General features: G+C 47.1%; 4 protein-coding genes across 4 annotated transcripts; 3 read left to right on the forward strand and 1 right to left on the reverse strand.

Moving 5' to 3' along the window:
- Positions 1-10,553: 10,553 nt before the first annotated feature.
- Positions 10,554-11,458, forward strand: F5891DRAFT_1212407 (P-loop containing nucleoside triphosphate hydrolase protein; the record flags this gene model as incomplete). Its single annotated transcript, XM_041369221.1, has 4 exons — positions 10,554-10,586; positions 10,634-10,868; positions 10,918-11,341; positions 11,398-11,458. 4 exons carry the CDS (start codon positions 10,554-10,556, stop codon positions 11,456-11,458), a joined length of 753 nt encoding a protein of 250 aa, XP_041218010.1.
- A 4,033-nt stretch (positions 11,459-15,491) lies between these two features.
- Positions 15,492-16,035, reverse strand: F5891DRAFT_964473 (kinase-like domain-containing protein; the record flags this gene model as incomplete). The annotated part of the gene is made up of 3 exons (XM_041376093.1): positions 15,492-15,716; positions 15,769-15,820; positions 15,935-16,035. 3 exons carry the CDS (start codon positions 16,033-16,035, stop codon positions 15,492-15,494), a joined length of 378 nt encoding a protein of 125 aa, XP_041218011.1.
- A 1,056-nt stretch (positions 16,036-17,091) lies between these two features.
- Positions 17,092-20,187, forward strand: F5891DRAFT_1131606 (uncharacterized protein; the record flags this gene model as incomplete). The annotated part of the gene is made up of 12 exons (XM_041364688.1): positions 17,092-17,427; positions 17,482-17,700; positions 17,759-17,938; positions 17,996-18,192; positions 18,244-18,451; positions 18,505-18,665; positions 18,713-18,813; positions 18,880-19,047; positions 19,131-19,329; positions 19,381-19,546; positions 19,738-19,791; positions 19,864-20,187. 12 exons carry the CDS (start codon positions 17,092-17,094, stop codon positions 20,185-20,187), a joined length of 2,313 nt encoding a protein of 770 aa, XP_041218012.1.
- Positions 20,188-21,043: 856 nt separating this feature from the next.
- Positions 21,044-24,239, forward strand: F5891DRAFT_1197775 (uncharacterized protein; the record flags this gene model as incomplete). Its single annotated transcript, XM_041368527.1, has 9 exons — positions 21,044-21,194; positions 21,245-21,286; positions 21,315-21,431; positions 21,473-21,682; positions 22,595-22,782; positions 22,840-23,202; positions 23,259-23,519; positions 23,582-23,710; positions 23,766-24,239. 9 exons carry the CDS (start codon positions 21,044-21,046, stop codon positions 24,237-24,239), a joined length of 1,935 nt encoding a protein of 644 aa, XP_041218013.1.
- Positions 24,240-24,388: the final 149 nt, after the last annotated feature.

The following is a 24,388-nucleotide window of genomic DNA, read 5'->3' on the forward strand; positions in this document are numbered from 1 at the left end:
TTTGGCGTCTGGGGCTGTACGTTCTGTGAGCTCTGTCGCCACTTTGGGTGGCTGTGGGAAACTGTCGAAAATTGCCATATCTGTGAAGAAATTTCTAGTTTGCAGATGCTCCCTTGGATCCATTCTAACAGAATGGAATGTATATTTGGACCATGTTTGGTGCTGTTTGCATCGCAGGACCGGTAAACAAGACATGGCAACATTTTTCACTCCCTGCAGGCATATGCATGTCATGCGGTCGATCTCGATCAACGGTCTCCCAATTACAGCTTATCTACAGTGTAAAGACTCTCATGCATGATATATAGTCCTTCGGGCACGCGAACGCCTTTCCACACGATTGCAGGCTTGATCTTATCAGGGGCATACCCCAACCGTTGCCTTTATATTCTGCAAACTTAATTTTGATTTTGGGGCACATGGCAGGTCAATGTAACCTGAATCTATCTCAACATAACCGAAACAGAATTATCAGCAAGTAGGTGGCAAAACACGACGAACAGTCCAAGGTTCATGACAAGAGCTGCTTCCCTAGACATGCGTGGCAGCGACACCATATGGAACTGCAGAACACGCACGCATCGACGGGTGTGCTTGCAAATGCACACTGCGGCTTCTCGCTTGGCGTCAGTGACCCTTTGGCTTGGGAAACTTCGTGGGATTGACCACTGTTGAAATAACTCAACTTGGCCTGACCTCGTTTCCTCGATAATCAGAGTCAGACATTGGATTTAGGGCTGAAAACCATTCATGTCCTTGTAGCAAGTTCAGCCATTCCCTCGTCAGCTCGCTCATGATTTCCTCACCCTCGTTCCAGGCGCAAGTAGAGGATGTCCGATGACTTCTCAGGGATGCCGTTCGGCCCTGTGGCAGTAATCTTGGTCAACCATGGCATATGGTCGCCCCAGGACGTACCTATCATCGATATGACCGTTGAACAATGGGACCACACCATCAGTGCAAACCTCACCTCAAGCTTCCTGTCCTGCCGTGAGTTCTTGCGCCACTTGCGTGCAGCAACAGAAAGCATGAAAGATCTGGCTGCAATTGTGCTCATCGGGAGCACATCAAGCAAATGTGGCGAAGCGAATCACGGCGATTATGCTATCAGCAAGAGTGGTGAGTTTTATGTTTGTCGTGAATCGCTATGTGCTGAGCGCGAGTATTGGCAGCGATGATGTGTGGCTTGACGACGACACTCAAAAGTGAGATCGTGAAGATCGCACCGAGGGGACGTGTGAATTGTATTGCACCTGGATGGGTTCCGACGCCGATGGTACAAGAGGCCCTGAACGATCCAGCCATCAGCGGACCTGTATTAGCCGCGTGAGTCATGGTCATTCTCTTCACCTACTTAGTGGCTTATCTTCTTTATCAGCACTCCATTGAAAAACACCTCTGGACGTTGCAAACCAAATAGTGGTAGTGTCTTCATCTGTGATCTCGGGACATGTGACAGGGCAAGTGATCTTTGTAGAAGGCGGTTGTGTAGGGGACATTTGAACAGTGACTACGAATAAGTCAAACACAGGATCGTGGCTCGCGTCAGTACATGAAAGTACATACTTGGGCAGCAGACACGTGAAGTATATGTTGTGAGCTCTGCAGCCTGAGTATGATGATCGTATAGCTAGCACCCCGAAACGGACCTCTGAGATTGCCCAGTACTTCCAATCGAAGGGGAAAACTACCCAGCAAGCTGTGCATAGTTTGGTGGCAACATAATGGCAAAAATTACAGTCAGGGTGCTCTCTGCACTTGCTGTGATCCATCCCTTGGATCGCTTCTAACAAGGTGCCAGCTCGCCTCTGTATGATCTATATGATCATGACTAATAAGACTGTTCCCCAGATTGCTCCGTTTATGGAAGGTAATTTGAACTTACTAGTAGGGTCGGAGCTGGTGTTACCGCGCTTATTTTCTATCGGATCTGCACTTAACACTTAAGTTTGACTGCCGGCATGTCCAAGGTCATACTAGCCTGTTTGAATTCGATTGCAGTGACTCGGAGTGTCCTTGAATGTGATCACAAAAGCAGGAATCTCGCAATCGCTAGCCAATAACTTGCGTTCGCACCTTTCCATGTCACCGGTTCACTCCGAAAGAGCCTCTAATGAATTAGCTTGCGTCACGCATTGGCTTCGACATCCGATCGACGCCTTCAGGCCCAGGGCTCGAGTAAGATCAAGATTGCAATTATGTTGATTGACGAAATGATGCACGGCATACATATAGGAAACTGAGGGACCCTGGACCGGTCGAAATGTAGATTTTCATAGATGAAGTTGTTTTCAACATACACACCCCTTGTAAGCTTAATTCCACTACTTCAATGGATCTGCACGAAGTAATCTTTGAGCCAAAATTAGTACGGCGAACTCAAGAGCACGGACAAGGCGTACTAGTGCAGATTAATGGGATTAAATGCCGCTGAGTTGCCTTGGACCGGGACATGCCGGTTGAACACCCCTAATATTGGGGGCCGACGTCGACGCGCTGACTGAATTATGGTTTTTCTTGTCAGCACTTCTCCCTCTCCGCACTAATTTACTCACAGCGTGACAGACGTTTAACGAAACAAACGCGTTGCCGAATATGTTTTCCGTTTCAAGTGAAAACCGATGAAAACCGAGCGGTTACCAAACGGGCCCTCAGTAACTCCGCATCAATTCATCCCAGTAAGAATGGGACGATTCGAGCATGCATTAACATTGCCCTTACCCTGTGTCGAAGTTTGCTCCCTTGAAAACACTCGACATTACAGACAACGGTGTTTCTTGTGCATGGAAATGAAGAGGCGGATAAACACGCCAAATCAGCATCAGAAGGTCACCACAATGATAGCCCAGTTGCTCGCCTACCCCGCTACCTCCGTCATCCTACCCTCCCTCTAAGTATTTCGGATTTGAAGGAGTCGCAAAGCAAGAATACAGCTGAGTGCTGTAAGCACCTCTGGCGCATATCTTCCCATTTCTACCATGTAGCGCCGCTCATTTGTGCTTGTCCGCACGAAGTATATGTTCACTTGTGAGTGTTTCGTCTTATATGAACTTGCTTCCATTCATTGCACTCATTTTTAGTCAGTATTTTTTGCCTAGTGATCTCACTTGCTTGTGCTTGTCTACTCTCGCAGTCTCATCTGCTCTCACTCTGGCTCTCACTCCAACTCTGGCTCGCACCTTCTCGCTCGTAGCTCTCACTCTCGATCTCACTCGTTGCTCTCACTCGGGCTCTCGTTCATGGCTCTCACTCGTTCAACCCAATATCCGTGGACCAATACCTGTACCCGTACCCGTGCCATTGCCTACCCTCACTTCCTTCATCAAACTCTCCGCCAACTTCCCAAAACGTCTCACCGGCTTGTACATCTTCCTACGCACAGGACATACTCCACTTAATAAGCACCTAGTACACCGCATACAAAGTCAGCCAGCCCTTGATAACAATCTATGATCTTCCACATCCGGTCCGAAGGATATGCTCCTTCATCAGATTCGGGCGCTTGAACCCCTGTCCGCAGCCTGGACAAACAGCCTTAATCTTCCCTTCGTGCACCTCGTTGATGTGACGAGTCAGGTTATCCTTGTTGACGAGTGTCGAACACCCGTCCCTGGTGCACTTTACTTTGTCTTTTGCTTGGCTAGCCTGCACAACAGGGGCAAACAACCGCACAGCGGGTTTGTAAACGGAGTCGGAGGTGCCACGGGGCGATGAATCTAGAAATCAATATTTTCAGTGTTACAAGGAAAAGCTGCGAATGATAGCAAATTCACCAAGGCGAGCATCCACACTCTCTGATGATGATTTCGCGACACGCGGGTCACCAAATGTCGGAAAGCCTTCGGAGTACATGCTGTACTGAGGCGCTACATAGTCGGCAAAACTGCGGGTGCCGTGGGGCAATAGACCTATACGCGGTAAGCATTTAAAGGAAAGATTGCGTATACAGCAGCTTACCTTCTGGAGAACCTGTGCCCTCTAACAGCGATCCTGTGACTCCAAACGATGTTCCATTGAATACAGGCTGTGGCACGAAGCCGTGTTTATGCGAAGATGCAAACGGTGGAATAGCATGGAAGCCATCGAGTCTAGCTTGGGAGTCGATAATGGTATCATATTCGCCCGAATTCTCCATCGTGACATCTGACTCGTCATTTTCAAGGACATTCTTAAAGAGGCTGCGGATCTCCTGGATTTCCTCGTGCACACGACGCTCTAACTTGTCTAGGCGGTCGAGGCACTGGAGACATGACTGCCGGACTAGTCTCGTTGAATGTTGGTCAGGGGCCTGTCCTGGCCATGAGGACGATGGGTTTTGTAGTATTGATCTGGATGAATCTATGGTGCGCTCGTGTCTCTTTCTATGGTGCACACGTAAGCTGTTCATCTGCAGACTCTGAGCGACAAGTGAAGCGGTGCGAATGCGAGAGAATACTTCGAGAGTTGGGAAATTGAATACAACACCCCAAGGCTTTTATCTTTATCATATGCTACATGCCCGTGGCGTCTGGCAGGCGTAGTCTAGACTACCTTGATCCAGTAAGTAATTTCCGTGCTACCTGCTACCTCGTGTTGAATGGATTTGTCGGCAAGTCTTCCCGGAAATGAAAATGGAATTCATCGCCTGCGATTCGAGTCTCATCGACTTGGCTGCTATCTGTCATAGATTCAGATCACTCGACAGTCATGCGCGGCCTGTTTGCTTCCAGGTGACGGTCAACATGACATGGATGAATTTTCATACATCCCCGAAACAGTAGTGTGCTATGTAATTGGACGACTCCCATTAGAAGTCGGCGCGATTTATTGGTCGTCGGGATATGTCTAGCTACTGCGGTAGTTCTATTCGGACAGCCTCCACTGCGGTGACTTCCTCCAGACCTTCTTAACCAAGACCTACATTGCGACAAGAAAGGTTCATTTAGGTTGGTAAACTCATACTTCATGATGTTAACAAGGGCAGCCCTGTTCTAGCAGATATGGCAGCGGTACGACAGGATCCCGCTTTTCATCAATACTGATTGATATTGCCATTCCGAATCGGCTTCCAAACATAGCCCATATGTTCTCTTCCACAAAATCCGCGATAAAGAGCTAATTACCGCCTGCCATACCATCAGCGATTCACATTGGCACCTTACCTGTTGGTTTACCGTATGGTCATTATCTCGACGCCACCCGCCATAAAATTTACTTCTCTCTGGGACTTCGATTGACTTCGCTGAGCGCATCACATCGTGATGCACAGCCAACTCTGCTTTGTAACACGTACTTCGAATTATCCTCGCCTGATACTTCCCCCGTCATGCGTGCCATTTATCGCGGAGTTTTTCTGGGTCTTGGTTCCATTTTCACTGCCGCAGGGGTTATGCTGTCGTGGGCAAAATTAGAGATAGAATTAATGCCGCAATCCCCCCTACGGATTATTCTAACGTGAATAAACTCACCGCATCTGCATTTAAATGTGTTCCGGTGTTATTCTGTGAAAGGAGGGACTGGTACGGGAGCAACAACAGCAGGAGTATCAGTCATATCAATATTGTTGCATCAATCGTTGATCGGTCATCTTTATGAGATACGGACGGGAAGCATCACACATATACGTCATCTCGAGTGCTTGATTCGTCGGGAGCTTGAACAAGCTCTGGTCCGATCTATCTCACCACCACTCCAATGGAAAAAGACTCGCTAGAAAACTCCAATGGTAGAGCTGCTATCTCGAAGTCAGTCACACGTACTCGTCCGGCATCGTGAATACCCAAAGGCATTCGGCCGGAACCAGGAATTAGTGTCGCCTAATAGGATCATTGAAGTGATCCATACACCAGAAAGACTTCCGTGGATAATGCCATGGTCATGCACCGTCACAAAAGCTTGGATTGGCGCAAGAAATAATCAATGCGTACGATAAAGAACTACGGAAATGACTTTCAAGAGCTGCATGCTTCAGATACCCGTGCGTGCATATGGGGTTATCCATGGAAGGTATGGATGATATGATCGATCACACGGACAGGCGAATGTACACGCCTTTTACATGTACATGTAGCATAGGGTCCTCGGTAGTCAATTGTGCTTTTCTAGTCACAACCTAGATCGCATGATGTAACTATGATGACGGTTCCTGCTGATTGTACACACATAATTCCAATTGGTAAGACACAACGACAATACTGCGCGGTGTCCAATCATCGTTAATCACATGCGAAGACCGTAAGCTACACGTGGGTTAACACATAGCATCTCTATAGCGATACATCAGATCTTGGACATGAGCATGAGCAATGAGAGGTCGTTGTGGTAACTCAACTCAACATTGATCGATAAAGCTCTAGTAACAATCTTCAATGGCAGACGCTTAGGCCTTGACACCCCTAAGGATGGCCACAACCACCTGGTGATCAGTGCGAGTATTACAGTATGGCTGCCGGCCCGATAAGACACGAGAGCGCTGCGGCAATAGAGATGCATCCGAATGAACTGTAAATAGTGGTTTTCATGAGCTTATGTAGGCACTGATCGAGATCTTCGGTATCCGGAACCTCGAAAAGCTCGGGACCAGCCAATCGTACGTTACTCCTGAATCCTAATGTAAGAGGTCTTGGTTAGATCGGAGCATGTAGTATGGTTCACTACAAGCGCTCTTTCGTCAAGAAGTACGTTGCAGGAACGAAGATGTGAGAAGCGTGACATATCTGCACACCGCACAATTGCTTACACCTGTGAGATCTGCATGAGCTACTTTGTTGCAGTGGACCGTCTATGCGCCATTTTATCTTAGTGCAATGCAAAATGATATGACACGACTTACGGAGACCAGCAGCTACACCAGCAAGGTATTACGATGCCCGTGAGTTGTGGCGCAGCTATACCATTGGGGACGACTTACCAGACTGAATTTGTGGGCCTGTCATGGTTTTCATTAAGGCATGTGCTCAAGGATCCATTGGGTATTCGTGGATATACGGTAGCTGGTACTCGACCGGACCCGTCCCGTAGGCAATCCCGCACAAGGGAAGAATGTTATTATGGCACATTAGTCTCCACTTGCGGAAGTCGACCATCAACGTTCAACGTTCAACCTCTGCAAATATGTTCGTATCATTATAGCGGGTGTTCTACATCCTCACACATTTAACCGCCACCTTGAGACTTATCATCAGATGTCAATTTGATACGAAACTTCTACCAACCTGCGTAGTATTGTCTCTTTTCTAAGAATCTGCATTTCCATTCGTCACCGAAACTGTCCTGGGCAATAGCATAAGTCAATTCCTTGACAACCTTCATGGTAAGGTCGACCAGGCGTCTAAATTGGTTAAAAAATTGCCATGTGAGTCAGCTTCATGCAAGTTGGAACTCTGCAAAAAAACTGCGTCTACTCACCCATTATCATTGACGTCTACATCCAGGTACGTCGAGCTCGACGTTTCTGGTTCTGGTTGGACTTTCCACCATTGATTGGGCAACGCACTAAAGATCCAGGTGGGAAGGGAAAGTATTTTTCGGACTGGCAGCGTAATGAGGTCGGATCTTTTAGGCCCCAGTGCAGTTTGGATAACCAGAAGAATGAGAATATTCGCAAGATCCCTGCCTTTGTGTTGACGTTCAAGGGCTGGCTGTAGACTAGCACCAAGGCGCTGGCATTCATGGGAGTTTACCACGACCGCAGGAATATGCCGTTGTACCAACATAAGGTTAGTCCCAAATTCTGAATGACGTTGATCAAATTTTTAGGTTTCTCTTCTCCTCGGTCGTCCAACCGGTCATCTAATAGTACGACCATGTCATCTGCAGCTCTGCGATCGATCAGCACTTCATGCGAAGATGGCTTTGATGGCGTTGACAGATCAGCTAGATTCTCCTTCCGTCCTTCTTGTTCAGTTCTTGCTTCAGTCAGTGGTCCCATTACAGCCCGTCTAGCAGGTGAGCACCCACCCTGTTCGCGCAACCGTCGAAGTGCACGTCCACCCGCTCCCATCAGTGTCAGGAACCGCAGATCTCGATATGAGAGATCGTAGAACGCTCGTGCCTTCTCGCACAACACCCTCGCACTTTCATTCGGGTCATCGTTTGAACCATAACGAATCCGACCCCCAGTTATTCCCTTCTCGGAGCTGTCCAGCATTGCTGGATAACGCTCCATTGAGTATCATTAATGCAGGGTGTCTGAGTGCAATGGCTTGATGCCTGTAGATATCGCAAAGAAGATCTGTCTGCCACGACGGAAGTAATGACAAGGAGCTTTATCAGAAAGGACCCATCGCAATGCTGAGGACACAATCACTGAGACATAAAATACGCACTTGAAGTATGATACCTCCGAAGGAGTATACATCACTTTGGGTACTAGGGAAGCCCACAGAATTACTTGATTCGTCGGAAATTTGGAGGACATCGACGGCAGAGGGGCGACGTCCTATATCACCCCAGCATTTTTCGATGAAATTTAGAAAGAATCTGCGTCGTGTGGACTCGATAGTCTTGTAGGCTTCTTACCCTTCAGTATCAGGACAATGACTTGATAATCGCTTCGCACATCTGCATAGGGTGGCCTACCTGTCATAACCTATGAAATCTTTAGTCGCAAACTAACGCAACCACTAGGGAACACCTCCAGCCTGAAGCATGATGCATCCGAAGGAATGAATATCGCTGGCTGGTTGAGGAGTCAATGACTCTTCGCTCTCGGGGACCTCGAAGAGCTCTGGCGCAGCCCACCGCACGTTGCTTCTGATGTATGAAGTCCCTGAGAGCTCAGAACACATTGTGAGAATTCCATGATCTGCGGCTACTTGGGCATTGCAGTCCGAATCTATCAGGATGTTGTTCTGGCATTTCAGATCAGAGCTAAAAGGCGATTTTCAGACAACTAGTACATACGGAGGTAAGGTCACCATGGGCAACACCCTTCGAGTGGACTGCAATGCCGTTGCACAAACTGAAGAGGATTCCACATACGGTAGCTGATGGCTGCAGCGACTTGCCGCAACTAAAATTCCAATCAATACCATGATGTAACAGCACTTCTGATAAACTCACGATCAGGTGCTTTTGTTTGATGGTCAATTCCGTAAAATCGTGTTCAAGATATGTAGTAAGCGAGCCGTTGTGTATCCAGGGAGAAATCATCGCTGGAAGTAGCCCGAATTCGTGACTGAAACCGAGCAAAGGCAAAAGATTTTCGTGATGCAGTTGCTTGCGTGCACGAAAATCGCCCAAGAGTCTCTATGAAGACATGAGGTTTGAGCGAGCGCATCACATGCAAAGGGGAAACTGATAACGTACTTGAGTAACTCCGGCCCTGGATTCGTCACCTGCGACATCGACCCTGATGGATTTGACTGCTACCTGTCATGAATTCAGATTGTTGGGCAGCCATATGTGTAGCATGCTTGCCTCCAGGCGGTTGGATGCGATGTAGGTGCATTTCCACACATCCCCGAAACTACCGTGCGCTACTGGATGAGGCGACTCCTTGAATACGAATCCTGTCAGGTCGGGTAGGCTGCATTAGAAATTGCATAGGAAGTGCATTGTCAGAGCTTGTTACAGGGTATAATGATCATGCACTTGCTGGTTGTCGGTGTCAATGATCTCACCACCACCGATGGTAGCTATCATAACAGACGGGCGGCTTTTCCACCACAACAATTTCCTCCCGATGTTCTCTAACAAAGACTTGCAGTGGGATAGGAAAGGTAGTAGAATCATTTAGGTTGGTAGACTCATGCATATGCATTCTCCATTCCACCCAGTCTAGTGTCACGTTAAGCCATGTTAGACACCCTTCCACTGTGGAATCTGCAATATGTACTAGAACCAATTGCCGGTTGATTGTACCCGGTGCACCAGCGAATCCTGCATCCGATCAACGCGAATATTATGCTTCATTTCGCTGGAACAAGATCTCGCGGTCCTTACAGCAGCACTACCTGCAACGATAGTCGCTCTCTTACCGCCTGAACCATCTTCCCTGGGCGTTCCACTACTGTGGTCTACACTGGTAGTAAATGAATCAACTTTAATTCTAGTGTGCAACGTTGTAGCCCGAACAGAACGCTTCAATTCCCATTTAAACGCAGAAAGTTTGGAAATTTCGCCGGTCTATATATGTAGACTTATCACAGACTCCGCATGCAGGACTGCGTGTAGGTCCGTGTTAAGTCTATATAGACGGCCAATTTTCGGATGTTCTCCGTAAATGATTGTGGAATTCCATTCTCCGTTGACCATCACGTCACAACGATCACCTTGCGTTCCGCCTCATTCGTGAGTAGACGGAACTTTCCCGTTTGAATGGGCGTTAATAATCGTAAATTTTCATTCTCCGCCAGGGTGACTACAACATGTTCATATTGATATGAACGAGTTGTGTTGTTTTGCCTTGAGACATACACATTACTAGAACAGAACAGCCTGCATGATGCTATATCATTTCATTCATCTGCAGAAGACTTAAAGGCATCGGGTTAGAGAAGGGACTTGAACACAGCGAAGGCGCAAGTCAAGACATACATTTTGCTTTTTCCTTGTCTCAAATCAGCATTGCAATGTCCAGTTCTGCTCGCCCACAACCGCCTAGGGTGAGTGTTGTTCAACTCTTGTTTAGCTGGGATTGACTTGAAACCAGTCCAACCATACTGGGATCGAAGAACCTCTACACCACATAGACACGCTCGGCATTGTCGTTTGTGGAGAAAGCGGATCTGGCAAAAGTTCATTGGTCAATTTGATTGCTGGGACGAATATCGCGAAGACATCTCCCGATGCTGTGGGATGTACGACTGGAACAAATGTATACGACTCGGACAAATTGACAAGTCGCCAGGCTGGGACGTTGAAGGTAAAGCTTATCGATACAGCTGGTCGGTCCAATCCACCCCTCTTCGTGGCTATTACTGAACTGGATCGCAGGTCTGGATGAGGGCACTCAAGGTATGGTTTCAGATGAGGAAGCTCGAAAAGTTTTGAAGGAGCTTCTTCGAACTCTGACGAAGCAAGGCAACGTTCATCTCATCATGTACCGTGTGCGGGGTGGGAAGAATATTCGGACACTCCGCCGGAACTACGAGTTAATCCGTTCTCAAGTCAAGAGCAAAGTTCCAATTGTCCTTGTCGTCACATGTTTGGAAATTTATCGACCAGAGATGGAAGACTGGTGGAAGGTCAATGAAAAAACCATCTTAGGCCTCGGGATGATCTTTTCTGGCCACGCTTGTATCACTACGATGGAAAGGGAAGAGCTTATGTTTGTGGAGCGCCGCAACCAGTCATACGATGCTGTCTGGAACCTCATCCGAGAGCAGTGTCGCCAAGGCACTATTCATGAGGTCCAAATGTATGTTATATTCCACACTTTGTATATCGTATTTCCCTCACATTGGTACTAAGTAGGACACAGCGTGACAGCGGGGGGTGGTACAGGCGGGTGTTAGCTACCATTTGCTTGGCTTAGTCGGCAGGACCTTCGGCACTACCATCATCATCCCCGCCCAGGCCGACGGTGATGATAAGGAGTCTTTTTCGGAGTCTGCGTCTGTGAATAAAGCGTAGTGGTTGTACTGGCGTAGTGAAGGACTGGAGAAGTGCCAGCTCCACTCATCGTACAAAGGACAATAGGCACAACTAATATGAATTACCACCGGTGTTGTTATTTATGGTAACAGCTGCTCCGACGGCGTCGGATACACTTGGAAAGTTTGTACCACCTGCACCTAGTCTTATCTAATATTATCAAAGTAGCTTGGAACAAAGTTCAACATAACCGAAACAGAATTATCAGCAGGTAGGTGCCAAAACACGACAAACAGTCCGAAGTTCATAACAGGAGTTGCTTCCCTAAACATGCGTGATACCGTATGGAACTGAACACCCATGCGTCGACGGTGCTTGTCAACGCATACTGCGGCTTCTCGCTCGGCGTCAGTGACCCGTCTGCTTGGGGAGCGCGAATTCGTGGGATTAATCATTGTAGAAATAACTCAACTTAGCCTATCCTCGTGTCCTCGATCATCACAAGGGTCGGACAATGGAATTAGGGCCGAAAAACATTCATGTCCTATTGTATTGCATGTGGATGGGTTTCGACACCGATGGTACAAGAAGCACTGAATGATCCGGCCGTCATCGGACCTTTATTAGCCGCGTAAGTCACTGTCGTTTTCTTCACGTATCTACTTAGCGTGGCTTACTATTTCGTATGATAGCACTCCATTGAAACAAATTGGGACACCTCTGGACGTTGCAAATTAAATAGTGGTAGTGTTTTCATCGGTAGTCTCGGGACACGTAACTGAGCAAGTGATCTTCGTAGAAGGCGGTTGTGTAGGGGACATTTCAGCAACTACTATGAATGAGTGAAGTTGTGGTTCGTACCGATACAGCATGATGAAAACAAGTAGGCAGCAGGCACGTGAGGTATATGTTGCGAGTTCTGCAGTACGAAAAATCGTGTAAGTTCAAGTTACTAGACAAAGGATTGGAAGAGGGCCAAGTACCCCGAAACAGACCAGGAATCCGAGTCTCGCAACGACTAGCCAGTGAGATGCGCTCGCACCTTTCCTATGCCACCTAGTAGGCCGAGCTCAGCATTCCGAACCGAGTCTTTACACAAGTAAGCTTGCATCACGCATGGCTTCAAGATGAGCTTACCACTCTAAAGGTCTAGATCGACACTAAGACATCCGATCGACGCCCAAGTTGAGGCGTGCCGCATCGAGCTAAGATTCAATGAGATCAAGATTAATATGTCGATCGACAAAATGATGCACGCACGTATAGGAAATTCACACGCCTGTAGGGACCTCGAATTCGTGAGCGAAAATTAATACGAAGAACCCGTTTCAAAGGCGTGGACAAGGCGATGCGGATCAACGCCGCTGAGTTGCCGCTTGCTGGTGAGGCTTATCGTTGCCGTACTCAACTTTCGACCTCCAAGGGTGGAGGCCTGAGGTGTACTAGTCGTGGAACATATAATACTCATGGCCCGGGACATGCCGGTGATAGGGCATATACTTGTCTAGGCACCCGAACAATCTTACGTCAACGCTGCATGATTTTTCTTGTTACAGTGAGCGCAGCCATATCATCTCCTTCTCCGCACCAATTTCCACATTTGCGTGGAGGGCTATTTGTTTCTTTCGAGATCTCAACATTACGGCTTTCTCTGCCCATTGATGGTTCCGCCTCCCTCGAAGGAGCAAATGAAGTCAAGGGTGAACTTTCGGCCATCAAAATAGCTTTGTTATACACGATAATAATCTAGGATCTTTCACAAGGACATCTGACATGCATGGTGCGTCATCACATTCGTGCGGGTGAAAAACTTATCGCATCTTGGACAAACAGCCACAATCTTCTTCTCATGCACCTCGTTAATGTGACGACTGAGGCCGTCCCTACTGATGAATTTCGGACAATTGTCCCGGGGGCATTTTACTTTGGGGCGTCCTATTTTGACCTTTACTGGGCCAGTTTGCACAGAACCAAGCTGTTGGGCGGCGGGTTGCCCAGCGGGCTCACGCACGGGATCGGACGTGCCATCGACATCGATCGATAGATCTATGGATACATTGTAAACGTCTCAAGGAAAAGCTAGCAATGATAGCAAATTCACCGAAGCGAGCACCCACACCCTCTGATGAGGATCCTGTGACATCCATGTCATAGGATGCCGGGAAGCCCTCAGGGTATATGCTACGTTGATGCGTTACATTGTTGGCAAAACCACGGGCGCCGTTGAGTAATATGCCTTTATACGGTAAGCGTTTAAAGGAAAGTTTGCGCATACAGCAACTTACCTTCTGTACCCTCTAGCACCGATCCCGTGACCCCGTACGAGGGTACAGGCTGTGGCACGAGGTAGGGGTCATGCGAGGACATAGATGGTGGAATAGCATTGAGACTGGTGAGTCCAGCTTTCGAGTCGACGATGCTATCACGTCCACTCGAATGCATAGGAGAACTACGAGCGCCGTAGGGCAATAACCCTGTACACGGTAAGCATTTGAAGAAAAACTGCTTATAAAGCAACTTACCTATTGTACCCCCTAACAGCGATCCCGTGACCCCGGACGATGTTCCATGGAGTGCTGCAGGCTGTAGCATGATTTGGCCATCATGCGAAGATGCAAGCGATGTGATGGTATTGAGGTCATTGACTCCAGCTTGAGAGTCGACGGTGCTAGCACGTCCACCCGAATGCTCCATTGTGAAACCTGATTGGTAGTTGCAAACGAGATTCTTGATGCTGTGGATCTCTTGCATCGCCTCACGCACGGCATGGTCTGACACGTCAAGGCGGCGGTCTAACATGTCAAAGCGCTGGCCTAACATCTCAAGGCGGTGGATGCACTCGAGAATTAACTGGAGTGTTGAATACTGGTCAGGCGGTGGGTTTTGTAGTGTTGACATATGTGAGTCCATGTCTTTGATGCAGCTCGATGTATAGGCGAGTGCTGATGTGAGGAGGATACTGTCGAGAGTCGGAAAATCGTATGGCTTTTATATTACTTTTCCATGGCACTGATCTGGCCTCTGGTCGCCTCGTGTCAAGGCCATTCAAAATGAAAAAACGGAGACATGGCCATATTGATATAGGCGAGTCCTCGGCGTTTCGTCTTGGGATATGATACACGTTGCTGAAAGAAGTAGCCTGCATTCGTTCATTTGCAGGAGACAGATAGAACGGCCTTACTGCCATAGTTCTAGGCACATAACCAACACAACCAGGTAGGAGCAAGTATCGAATCATGAATCTCCCAAGTTGGCTCTTCTAAAATTGATTTAATGTGCACGGAATCGATTACCAAACTTGTCTGATACAAAATCATGAGTTAACACATAGCATCTCTATAGTAAATAAATTCTTGAGCTACTTAAGGTTCCTTGGTCTCAGCTGTGTCCCGTACAGTATCAGAATGCATAATGCCCCAGAGACTCTGGACTTCCATGCTCTCGGCTATGCTCCCGACGAATTGAGGATTCCCCGACCAAACGCGGCAATTCAATGCTCCGATGCTCGCGCAGTAACGTTATAAAATTTTGCGAACTATCCGAGTGTAATGCTGTGCAATGGAACCCTCGTTCCTCAGGCCTCAGGAGTCTAGAAAATTGAGGTATAATACCGGAAGCAATACACGTACTACATAGTTGATATCACTTTGTCAAGTCCATCAACTCCGTGCGGGTGGCAAGGGTGGCGACCGTACTTCGATCATCGAGAACTTTTCATTTACATCGACGGCAGAAGGGCGAAGTCCTATATCACCCCAGCATTTTTCGATGAAACCCCAGAAAGAATCTGCGTCGTGCGGACTCGATGGTCTTCTAAGCTTCTTACCCTTGAGTATCAGGACAATGACTTGCTGATCGCTTCGCATATCTGCATAGGGTGGTCTGCCGTCATAACCGGGTACTTTACCTCAACGGGACAAAAATCGAATTTAAAAAAAACCTATGGAATCTTTAGTCACAAACCAACGCAACCACTAGGGAACGCCTCGAACCTGAAGCATGGTGCATCCGAAAGAATAAATATCGCTAGCTGGTTGTGGAGTCAATGACTCTTCGCTCTCGGGGACCTCGAAGAGTTCTGGCACAGCCCACCGCACGTTGCTTCTGATGTATGAAGTCCCGGAGAACTCAGAACACATTGTGAGAATTCCATGGTCTGCTACGTGAGCATTGCGGTCCGAATCTATCAGAATGTTGTTCTGGCGTTTCAGATCAGAACTAGAAGGCAAGTGTCAGACGACTAGTACATACGGCGGTAAGGTCACCGTGGACAACGCCCTTCGAGTGGACTGTAATGTTGTTACTTGTTGTTTTCACAAATTATTGAAGATTCCACATACGGTAGCTGATGGCTGCAGCGACTTGCCGTAACTAAGGTTCCAATGAATACCATGATGTAACAGCACTTCTGAGAGACTCACGAGTCACGATCAGGAGCTTTTGTTCCATGGTCATTTTTGTGAAACGGTGTTCAAGATATGTGGTGAGCGAGCCGTTGTGTATCCAGGGGGAAACCATAACTGAAATTAGTCCAAATTCATGACTAAAACCGAGCAGAGGCAAAAGATTTTCGTGATGCAGTTGCTTGCGTGCACGAAAATCGCCCAAGAGTCTCTGAAGACACGAGGAAGTTTGAGCAAGCGCATCACATGCAAAGGGGAAACCGATAACGTACTTGAGTAACTCTGTCGGAAATTTCCTAAGTCGGTTGCAATAGTACCTTTGAGTCTCGGTACCAACCGTATTGATACCGAGTTGAGATTTTGTACCGATGTTAGCGAAAGTTGGATTATTCAAGGTGAGTCACATTATTGATACCGGGTCACAACCTCATTGACACTGATTATGTACTTTTGAATCAATATGTCTTCTGCAGCGTGCACTGCCAGTCTGTGGCACTGTCCGATCCAGTCAACACTTCCTCCCTCTATCAACTGTGCCCCCCAATTGTTTTTCTACATCTTACTGGTATGTCAGTATCATCTTGAAGTCTGAATCTAACACTGATGCATCAGTATTATGACAGAACACCACAACTTTCATCATCATATGCCTCCAGATCAGTATCGCCTGTGTTCAATTTGTGGCGCATCCTACCATCGACAAGGTCTCTGGATGCATGAAAACGCATGCCGAAAGTGATCTGAACAGAGGAGAGAGGATGTTGAACTTGCTAGAGAGATTCGCCGAGGTACAACATAATATCAATCTGTCAATTGATGTTGCGTCTGAATCAATTCAAATCAATTCATAGAGAGAGAACATAATGCGCAAATAGGGTCTGGACCCGTGTTTGTTGGCGACCAACCATCCAGCTCAGCTCTTTGTATGTTTTCACTAATATCTAGCTCACAGCCTTGAATTGATTGCCATTCGTGACTTGTTTTGGGCTTTTCATTCAAGCCGCTGCCTATCATCATTCACAGGACAATGATGCCTTTGATATTGATGGTCAAATAGACTATCCTAATGATCCTGACATCGGACAGATGAATAGTACATTTATTCTCTCCGCCTTCCCCATCCATTCAGCTCACAATGTTCCTTTCAGGTTCTCCACCACCCGAATATAGAATGGCATCACCTCGACCCCAGTTTGAGGAGGATGACATCCAAGTGCAGTATCATCCCAGTAGTCAGCGCCCAACGCAGGTTTTTCAGTTTGAGGATTATGGACGTGGTCTTGGCGCCCCCACAGTAGTTCCACCAGTTGAACCTGAGCCGTGGTACCCATTCCGAACTCGGATCGACTTCGAAGTTGCGGAGCTTGTTCTTGAAGCAGCACTCACTCACCAGCAGATGGACCGGCTTTTCGACCTCATTTGTCGCACCAAGTCTGAACAGTTCACACTTCGGAATCGCAAAGATGTACGAGATACATGGGACGCGGCTTCGTTTAAATTGACACCTGTCTGTATTCAATTTCTCTAAGTGTAAACTAATCTAAGGCTTTTGCGATAACAGTTTGTAAAGGAAGAGGTAGTTGTGCCATTTCAAGGTGATGATAAGACATTTCAACTATTCCATCGCTCGATATGGGACTGGGCTGTGGATCTCCTTCAGGATCCCCAAGTTGGTCCGCATTTTTTCTTTGATGCTGAACGGCTTTCGAAGTTTAACGGTGACAAGTTCATTCGGTTCATTCACGAGCCTTGGACAGCCAACGCATTCTGGGAGTATCAAGTACGCGACACTATTGTTTTACGGGTCTGCGCCATGCATTAATGTAGCATTGTTATAGTCACAAATACCATCAGATGCCAAGCCTCTCGCCTTCATTCTTTACGCAGATAAAGCCAAATTGTCGTTGTTTGGTCGGGCGAAAGGTTATCCTGTTGTTGCTTGGTGCGCTAACCTTCCTGTTGCCATTCGTAATGGAGAAGGCTTGGGTGGTGGACGTGTAGTGGGATGGCTACCAATTGTTAATTCTGTCCTTCACTCAATGACTGAATATTATCAACTAACAGTACTTTGACAGGTGAAGGAGGACAAGAAGCACTCCGGAAAGCCGGTATATGTCAACTTCAAAAATGCAGTATGGCATCAATCATTTCTGAAGATCCTTGCCTGCCTCGCACCGCTGTCGAAGTTTGGATCTGCCGTTAAATGCTGGGATGACATCATTCGTATCTTGTATCTGATCATACTCATACTCTCTGCAGACTACGAAGAACAGTTTGTGTCAATATTAATGCTCCCTTGGTAACATCTTTGACACTCTTACAGGTCTGTGATGGCATTGATTCGTGGTCTGATGGGAAAATTCCCTTGCCCTATATGTCTTGTGCCTCGTGACAAGCTTTCTAAGACATCTAATATTTATCCTCTTCGCACATCTGCAGGTGCGAAGGCATTACGTGTTCAGGCCCGAGAGTCTACAACCTTGGAAGCGCAAGAACAAATACTGAGCTCCGAGAGCCTTCGTGATGTTGATGTAAGTCTTTGTTTTGTTTCTGACTCTATTAATGTTTAAATTGTTGTACTTAGAATTCATTTGATACCATGGAGAATACTGAGGTTCATCAGGCTCTCTCAAATGACAAACTCCACTTTAACGATGGCGGCCTTTTCAGTGATCACCTGTGGGCTGAACTGCAAAAGTGGATCGAAGGTTCAGGTCGACAAGCTGCTGTGCAGATTGATAGCTCGTACATAGGTTTGTCTATATTTTACAGATGCTAATTTAGATTTCCAGCTTTCACTCGTTTCCACGCTGGCAAAATCTCAATCATTTCGACCAGGTGACATTGATATCTTTTTCTGATGGAATGAAGTATGAAGATATATCAAAGGAAAGTTACTCTAGTAGTAGACTATTCACCATTAACTTAATTAAACAAATGTAGCTTATTGTCTTTGCAGCTCATAATGTATTTCATCAAGATCAGGATTCAGAGGCTTATCTTCTGCTCCGTTGTATTCGTAGCTATGTGGAATTCAACACATATGCTTCATTAGACGTCCATACTGAAGACACTATCAAAGATGGCCGAAAAGCTCTCGAAAATTTGACTCAATTGAGGGATGTATGTTCTTCGTATATTATATTCTCAACCAGCAACACATTGATTCAACTAATATTGCGAGTCAGAAATACATCGAAGACATGTTAGACTTAATTGACAAGTCGTGGAATTTCCTGAAGAAACATCTTTCTGCGCATCTCTTCGACGATATTGAGGCAAAAGGTGTCACCCGAAACTATAACACGAAACCGAATGAAAAAATGCATGGCCCACTGAAGGATGCTTATCAGGATCGTACAAACTTCAAGAACTTCGCTGAGCAGGTAAGCATTACTATTACAACAGTGTATATTAAGTGCTGATGGAATTTGAAGATTCTCTGACATAACCATGACAGCCTTATCGCAGAATACATTCGCGGCAAGTTGAGCTGTCTTGATGCGCAAAAACTCAGCCTACTCGACGCGTCAGATCTGCCCGAGATTGATTCAGAGACTGAACCGACGACAGATGGGCTACATTTCAATCTTGGCTCACCGCAGGCAATGCAGTCATTTGCAGATGTTGAAGCCAGTAAGACAGGCAATCCGGCCTTCATTCGATTTCGGATCAAGCTGAACGAATTTTTGAACCATGCATTCAATGCCAACAATATACCATTTCCCAATGGGAGATGAATCCAACTCGCTGCTGATGACACGGTGTGTCAACATTGCAAAGCACATTATTAGTAACTTATCAGAATCATTCACAGATCACTGAGTACCGATTTCTTAAAGTCAACTATGAATCACTCGTTGACTGGCGTGTATCTGCCGACTATCTATGATGCAGTCCAATGTTTCACGGATTGCCTCAATATGATTTCGTCATCTTGCAGACAGAAGCTAGCATCATCTTCGCACAATTATTGATGGTCTTCACCTGCATGGTTGGAGATGTCCAATACCCTATCGTGCTCACTCTCCCATATGATCAACCTGTTGGTGCTCGTCCATGGAAGGACAAAGATCTTGACTTCTGGCGAGTTAAGGCAAAGCCTCGAGTCTCTGCGGAATTCTTTTTGGTGCAATCCATCATCCATGGTTGTGTATTGGTGGAAGACAGTAGCAGACCCAATGAGGCTTTGGTTGTTGACACTCTCGATACAGATATGTTCCTTCGCATAAAGGAAATTCGTACTAATAGTACTACGGCTGGTTAGTAGGTTACTTGTGACTGATTTGTTCACCTTGACCTTTGTTTGACTGCATTGTCCTACACTAAAGCGGCGAGTTATTAGCTTCCCCTTCAACAACGATCATTATCCCATGCACCACGCTCCCTCTCACCTGCCGCAATGACAAAGGACCAGCTCGGACTCCAGAGGAGAAAAAGCGACAACTGGAAGATCTCTCAGCGACGGCCCATTACTGCCATTACGATTCAGAGGCTGACTGCCAATGGTCATTAATCCTCACACATTTCAACAAGCGTTTCGATTCCCACCTTTGCCCAAAAGGTTGTGACAACTGTTTGAGAGGTGGAACAGTTTTTCGCCAGCTGTACACCTTGGAGGCGCAGCAGGTCCAGGCATTCCGGCTATTCGGGGAAACGGCCTCCACAGATAGGATCGCCCTTGGTCATTTCAAAGATGTATACATTGGTTGGATTCAGAACTGGGCGAAGGTTCATGAGAGTGGGCAAGGGTGTGGATTCAGATGGAGACCTGGACCATACTATCATAAGTGTGATGCTAAGCACCGATATATTTGCGATAGCATGAGAAGCCTCTGTGGCATGCCTCAGCGGCAACCTCCCCGTTGAACTGACATTTAGAGATAGTAATGCCACTTACCGCTGCTTCTACTCTTGCACCAGTTCGTGTATCATCACCTGCTCCAACACCAAGCAAGAAGGTTCGCACATTCTTGCCTTAATCTATGTTGTCCTAGCTAACATGTCCTGAATAATTAGGCTGCTACAGCCCTGGCAAGTATTACCTCACTAGTCTCGCCAACCAAGCCATCTGAACGGACACCCTTCCTGTTTTGATCGATGATCGCAAGTGTTCCATCTCGATGCTGGACTCTCAGACAGCCGATGATGAGGACACCCTTCCTGTTTTGATCGGTTTTCACAAGCGTTCAATCTCGCTGGACTCTCAGAACACCGAGGACAAGCTTGAAGAGCTTCGCAAGAAGTTTGTCGGTGAAATTGACCTACCTGAAAGTCAGTGACTTAATTTCATTTGCGAATCAATCTTCAACTTAACTTTTTAGATATGGTAAATGTACTATGGACATTCTTGCAGGCATCTCATCGTGTGTTCGGAAGCTCACATGCTTCTAGAAGATTTGCACAGTATTGGTCGTTGGCTCTCTGCAGCTGACAACCCAGAAGATTCACACAATATTGGTCGTTGGCTCTCTGTAGCTGACGACCTGGAAGATTCGCACAATATTGGTTGTTGGCTCTCCATAGCGGGTAGCCTCAAATCCGTCGCTTAGGCACCCAGGACGGCACAACCACTGGTCCAATGCCGCAACAAGCCTGGATTGATGGTATCCCTCAACTTTCTGAGCCTGCCATCGCTTCCAAACCCACTTGCTCCCCATTGACACTTACATCAAGGATTCCACCCACCCCGAATACCTCTTTGATGCCATGGAGACTACCTGGCCTTATGTTCTCCAACGAGCGCATCAACCGTGATGAGGGTATGCACACTGATTTGCCTGCTTGCTCTTGAGCCACCTCAAACATCGTCCACACCATCCTCAGGCTGTTGCCATCGAGGATTCATCGAGCAAGGCCGTACTCAAGTTTGGAACAAAGTTGGTCAAGCTTAAGATGAAAACCGGCCTGCAGTAGTTCAAGGACCATCTCGTGTAGAGTCAGAGGTTCACCGCTGTAAGGATTACGTCCCCGATTAGCCGAGTCATGCAGCGATGGGTTCACTGCAACTCATATTCTGTGAGTCACGTATCCAAATTTTCGGTGGTCCATCAGCAATTTGATGTACGGGATCTGGGTGCTGCAGAACCCTCTTCGAAAAGCATGTGTCGGACTACTCAAAGGTGAATGTCAGTCACGCGATCGAACCTAACTCATTGGAAAAGGACTTCTAGATGTGTCATTGCACTTAATTACAGCTCTCCACATGCACTATACCACATGCTGAGTGCCGCATTGTCAATGACATCAGATGATTATGTAATAATATGCTGACATTTTTGCCAAGTCCATTGGTTTCAATCGGTCTTCCAACCTAGATTCAACCAACTTTGTCATTCATTGACACTGTAACTGTAATTGTTACATCAACAAGACCCAGTTTGACGACACTTCAAGGATCACGGAACGGCAGCTACAACCTCTCTACATAAACGTCATGCATCTATGACTCATGTCGCCGTGTCTACAGGTAAGTTGCATCGTTTTCTCTGCCTCCCATCAAGCCACGAGGCTAATTTGTTTGATTATCGGTGCTATACTGCAACACCAAGCTACCTCATGTACGACCATGTGTTCCTTTTGTTCCGACATTGCCCGTTGACTGCCGCACCTATAAGTTGTCTACCCCATCGTATTTTTTATGACCACTGAGTCTGAAATTCAACCCACTGCAGGTATCTCTCTCATTGACATTATGCCCCAGCAGGCTCCCCATCATGTCGTTCAATCTGATGCGTCTGAATCGGACTTCGACGATTTGGACTCTCCATCTCTTACAGCAGGGATCTCATCAACTGCTAGTCGTCAGTCATCTGAAACAGTCTCCAACAGCCGCAGGCAACAGTCGCATGGGGACGTTGAGGTATTGTAGTCATGTAATGCTTGCAACTATTCAATATACTGATTCTCATGTCTTAAGATCGTTCGGCGCTTGCAGTTGGAAAACCAGGCACTCAAGAACGATAACCGTACTCTGGGCGAGAAGAACAAGACTTTGTTGTCTAATCAACGCCGGTGTTCAAGTGGTCAAGTCCCAGATGAGCTGAAAGTTTTCGATGTCGAGCTCTCAACCTTTTCCCGCAAGTACAAAATTGTTGCGGAGATGTTCCCACCTGAGCATCATATCCTCAAACTCCCTGTGCTGAACCATCCACCTGCAATCATATCCAGGAATCGCTATGCCAGCAAAAGTGCTGAAGAGCTCGGTCTTGTGACTGAGCTATACTCACTTCTTCCAGACCATCTCCATCAGTTTGTACCGACTTCGCATTTTCAATTGTTGGTACGTCAGTCTATTATATTGTGTGACCTAACAATGATTATTATTATATACTGCAGCTAGAACAACAACTTCAAGGCGGTCGCTCAAGCGAAATCGGCAAGTTAAGGGTGATGGCAGGTCGAATATTCAGTCTCAATCCATCGTACTTCGACATTGGTTTTACAAACCAGGACACAATCCCTGAAATCCAGAAGATGCTCGGTACTGGTCCAGGTAATCATTCAACATTGTTGAAGTTCCCACCCGTCCTTTTTATGAGGCAGGAAAGGGACCCTACGATGTCCACGGTTTTTGGAAATTGGGAGCCGCTCTCAAAGGTACTTGTTTTATTTATCACTGTCTGAATCTATTCTTATGCTGTCTGGTCCAATTCACCTAGGCAATCAGGATCGTAATGTTTGGGAAAAATTCGCTAGATATTGCTGGATGGCCTCGTGCCAAGTGCAACGCTCGAAAATGGGGCATCACCTCATGCACCCCTGGTCTTCTTGCCTGGGGTTGGGTGGCAGTGAGTTCTTTAAGCCTTCACTACAATCAATTCACAGTATCTAACATTTCTTTAGTTAATCTTCATTCTGTCCCCCGACACTTCGTTCACCAAAGACGGAGTTGGCGTGAAGTCTCATCTACCGTATGCGGCAATGTTCGCAGCCTACAAACAATTGTGGGTGACGCTTTGGGAAGAGCCACGCATTCTGTCGATCTGCCGACAAATCGATCGCCATGTCTGGCAGTCAACATCATCTTCCAATATCGTGACTTCAGACGCTGAAGGCGAGGATTTGACATCCGATCTAATGCGCTTGGCCCTTGCCAATGCAGGGCACGAAGATCGAGAATCAGACTCTCCGACTACTGATGGTCACCGTGTCTCTCTGGTTCCCCCCAGTTCACCGACACTCGCTCTGGCTGCACCACCTGCCTTTCCCCTCACTGCACTAGCACCAGCCATCACCCCTGCTGTCGAGACTACTGCCACTGTAACCCCTCCTGCTCCAGTTGCGCTCGCGGCTGATGAAAACCCCTCCAGTTCCTAATGTACTTGACAGTGTGGAAATGCTGCCACCAGCAGCTTCATCCTCCGGTCGATGGGGCCGTGGAAGGGGAAAGAGGGGTGGGCTAGCGGCTATATCATTGTCAGCAGAGCAGCGAGAAACACGAACTCGGAGAAGGAACTAGAACTACT

This window comes from Suillus fuscotomentosus, assembly GCF_016647785.1.
Source record: "Suillus fuscotomentosus strain FC203 chromosome Unknown F5891scaffold_131, whole genome shotgun sequence".
NCBI lineage: Eukaryota > Fungi > Basidiomycota > Agaricomycetes > Boletales > Suillaceae > Suillus > Suillus fuscotomentosus.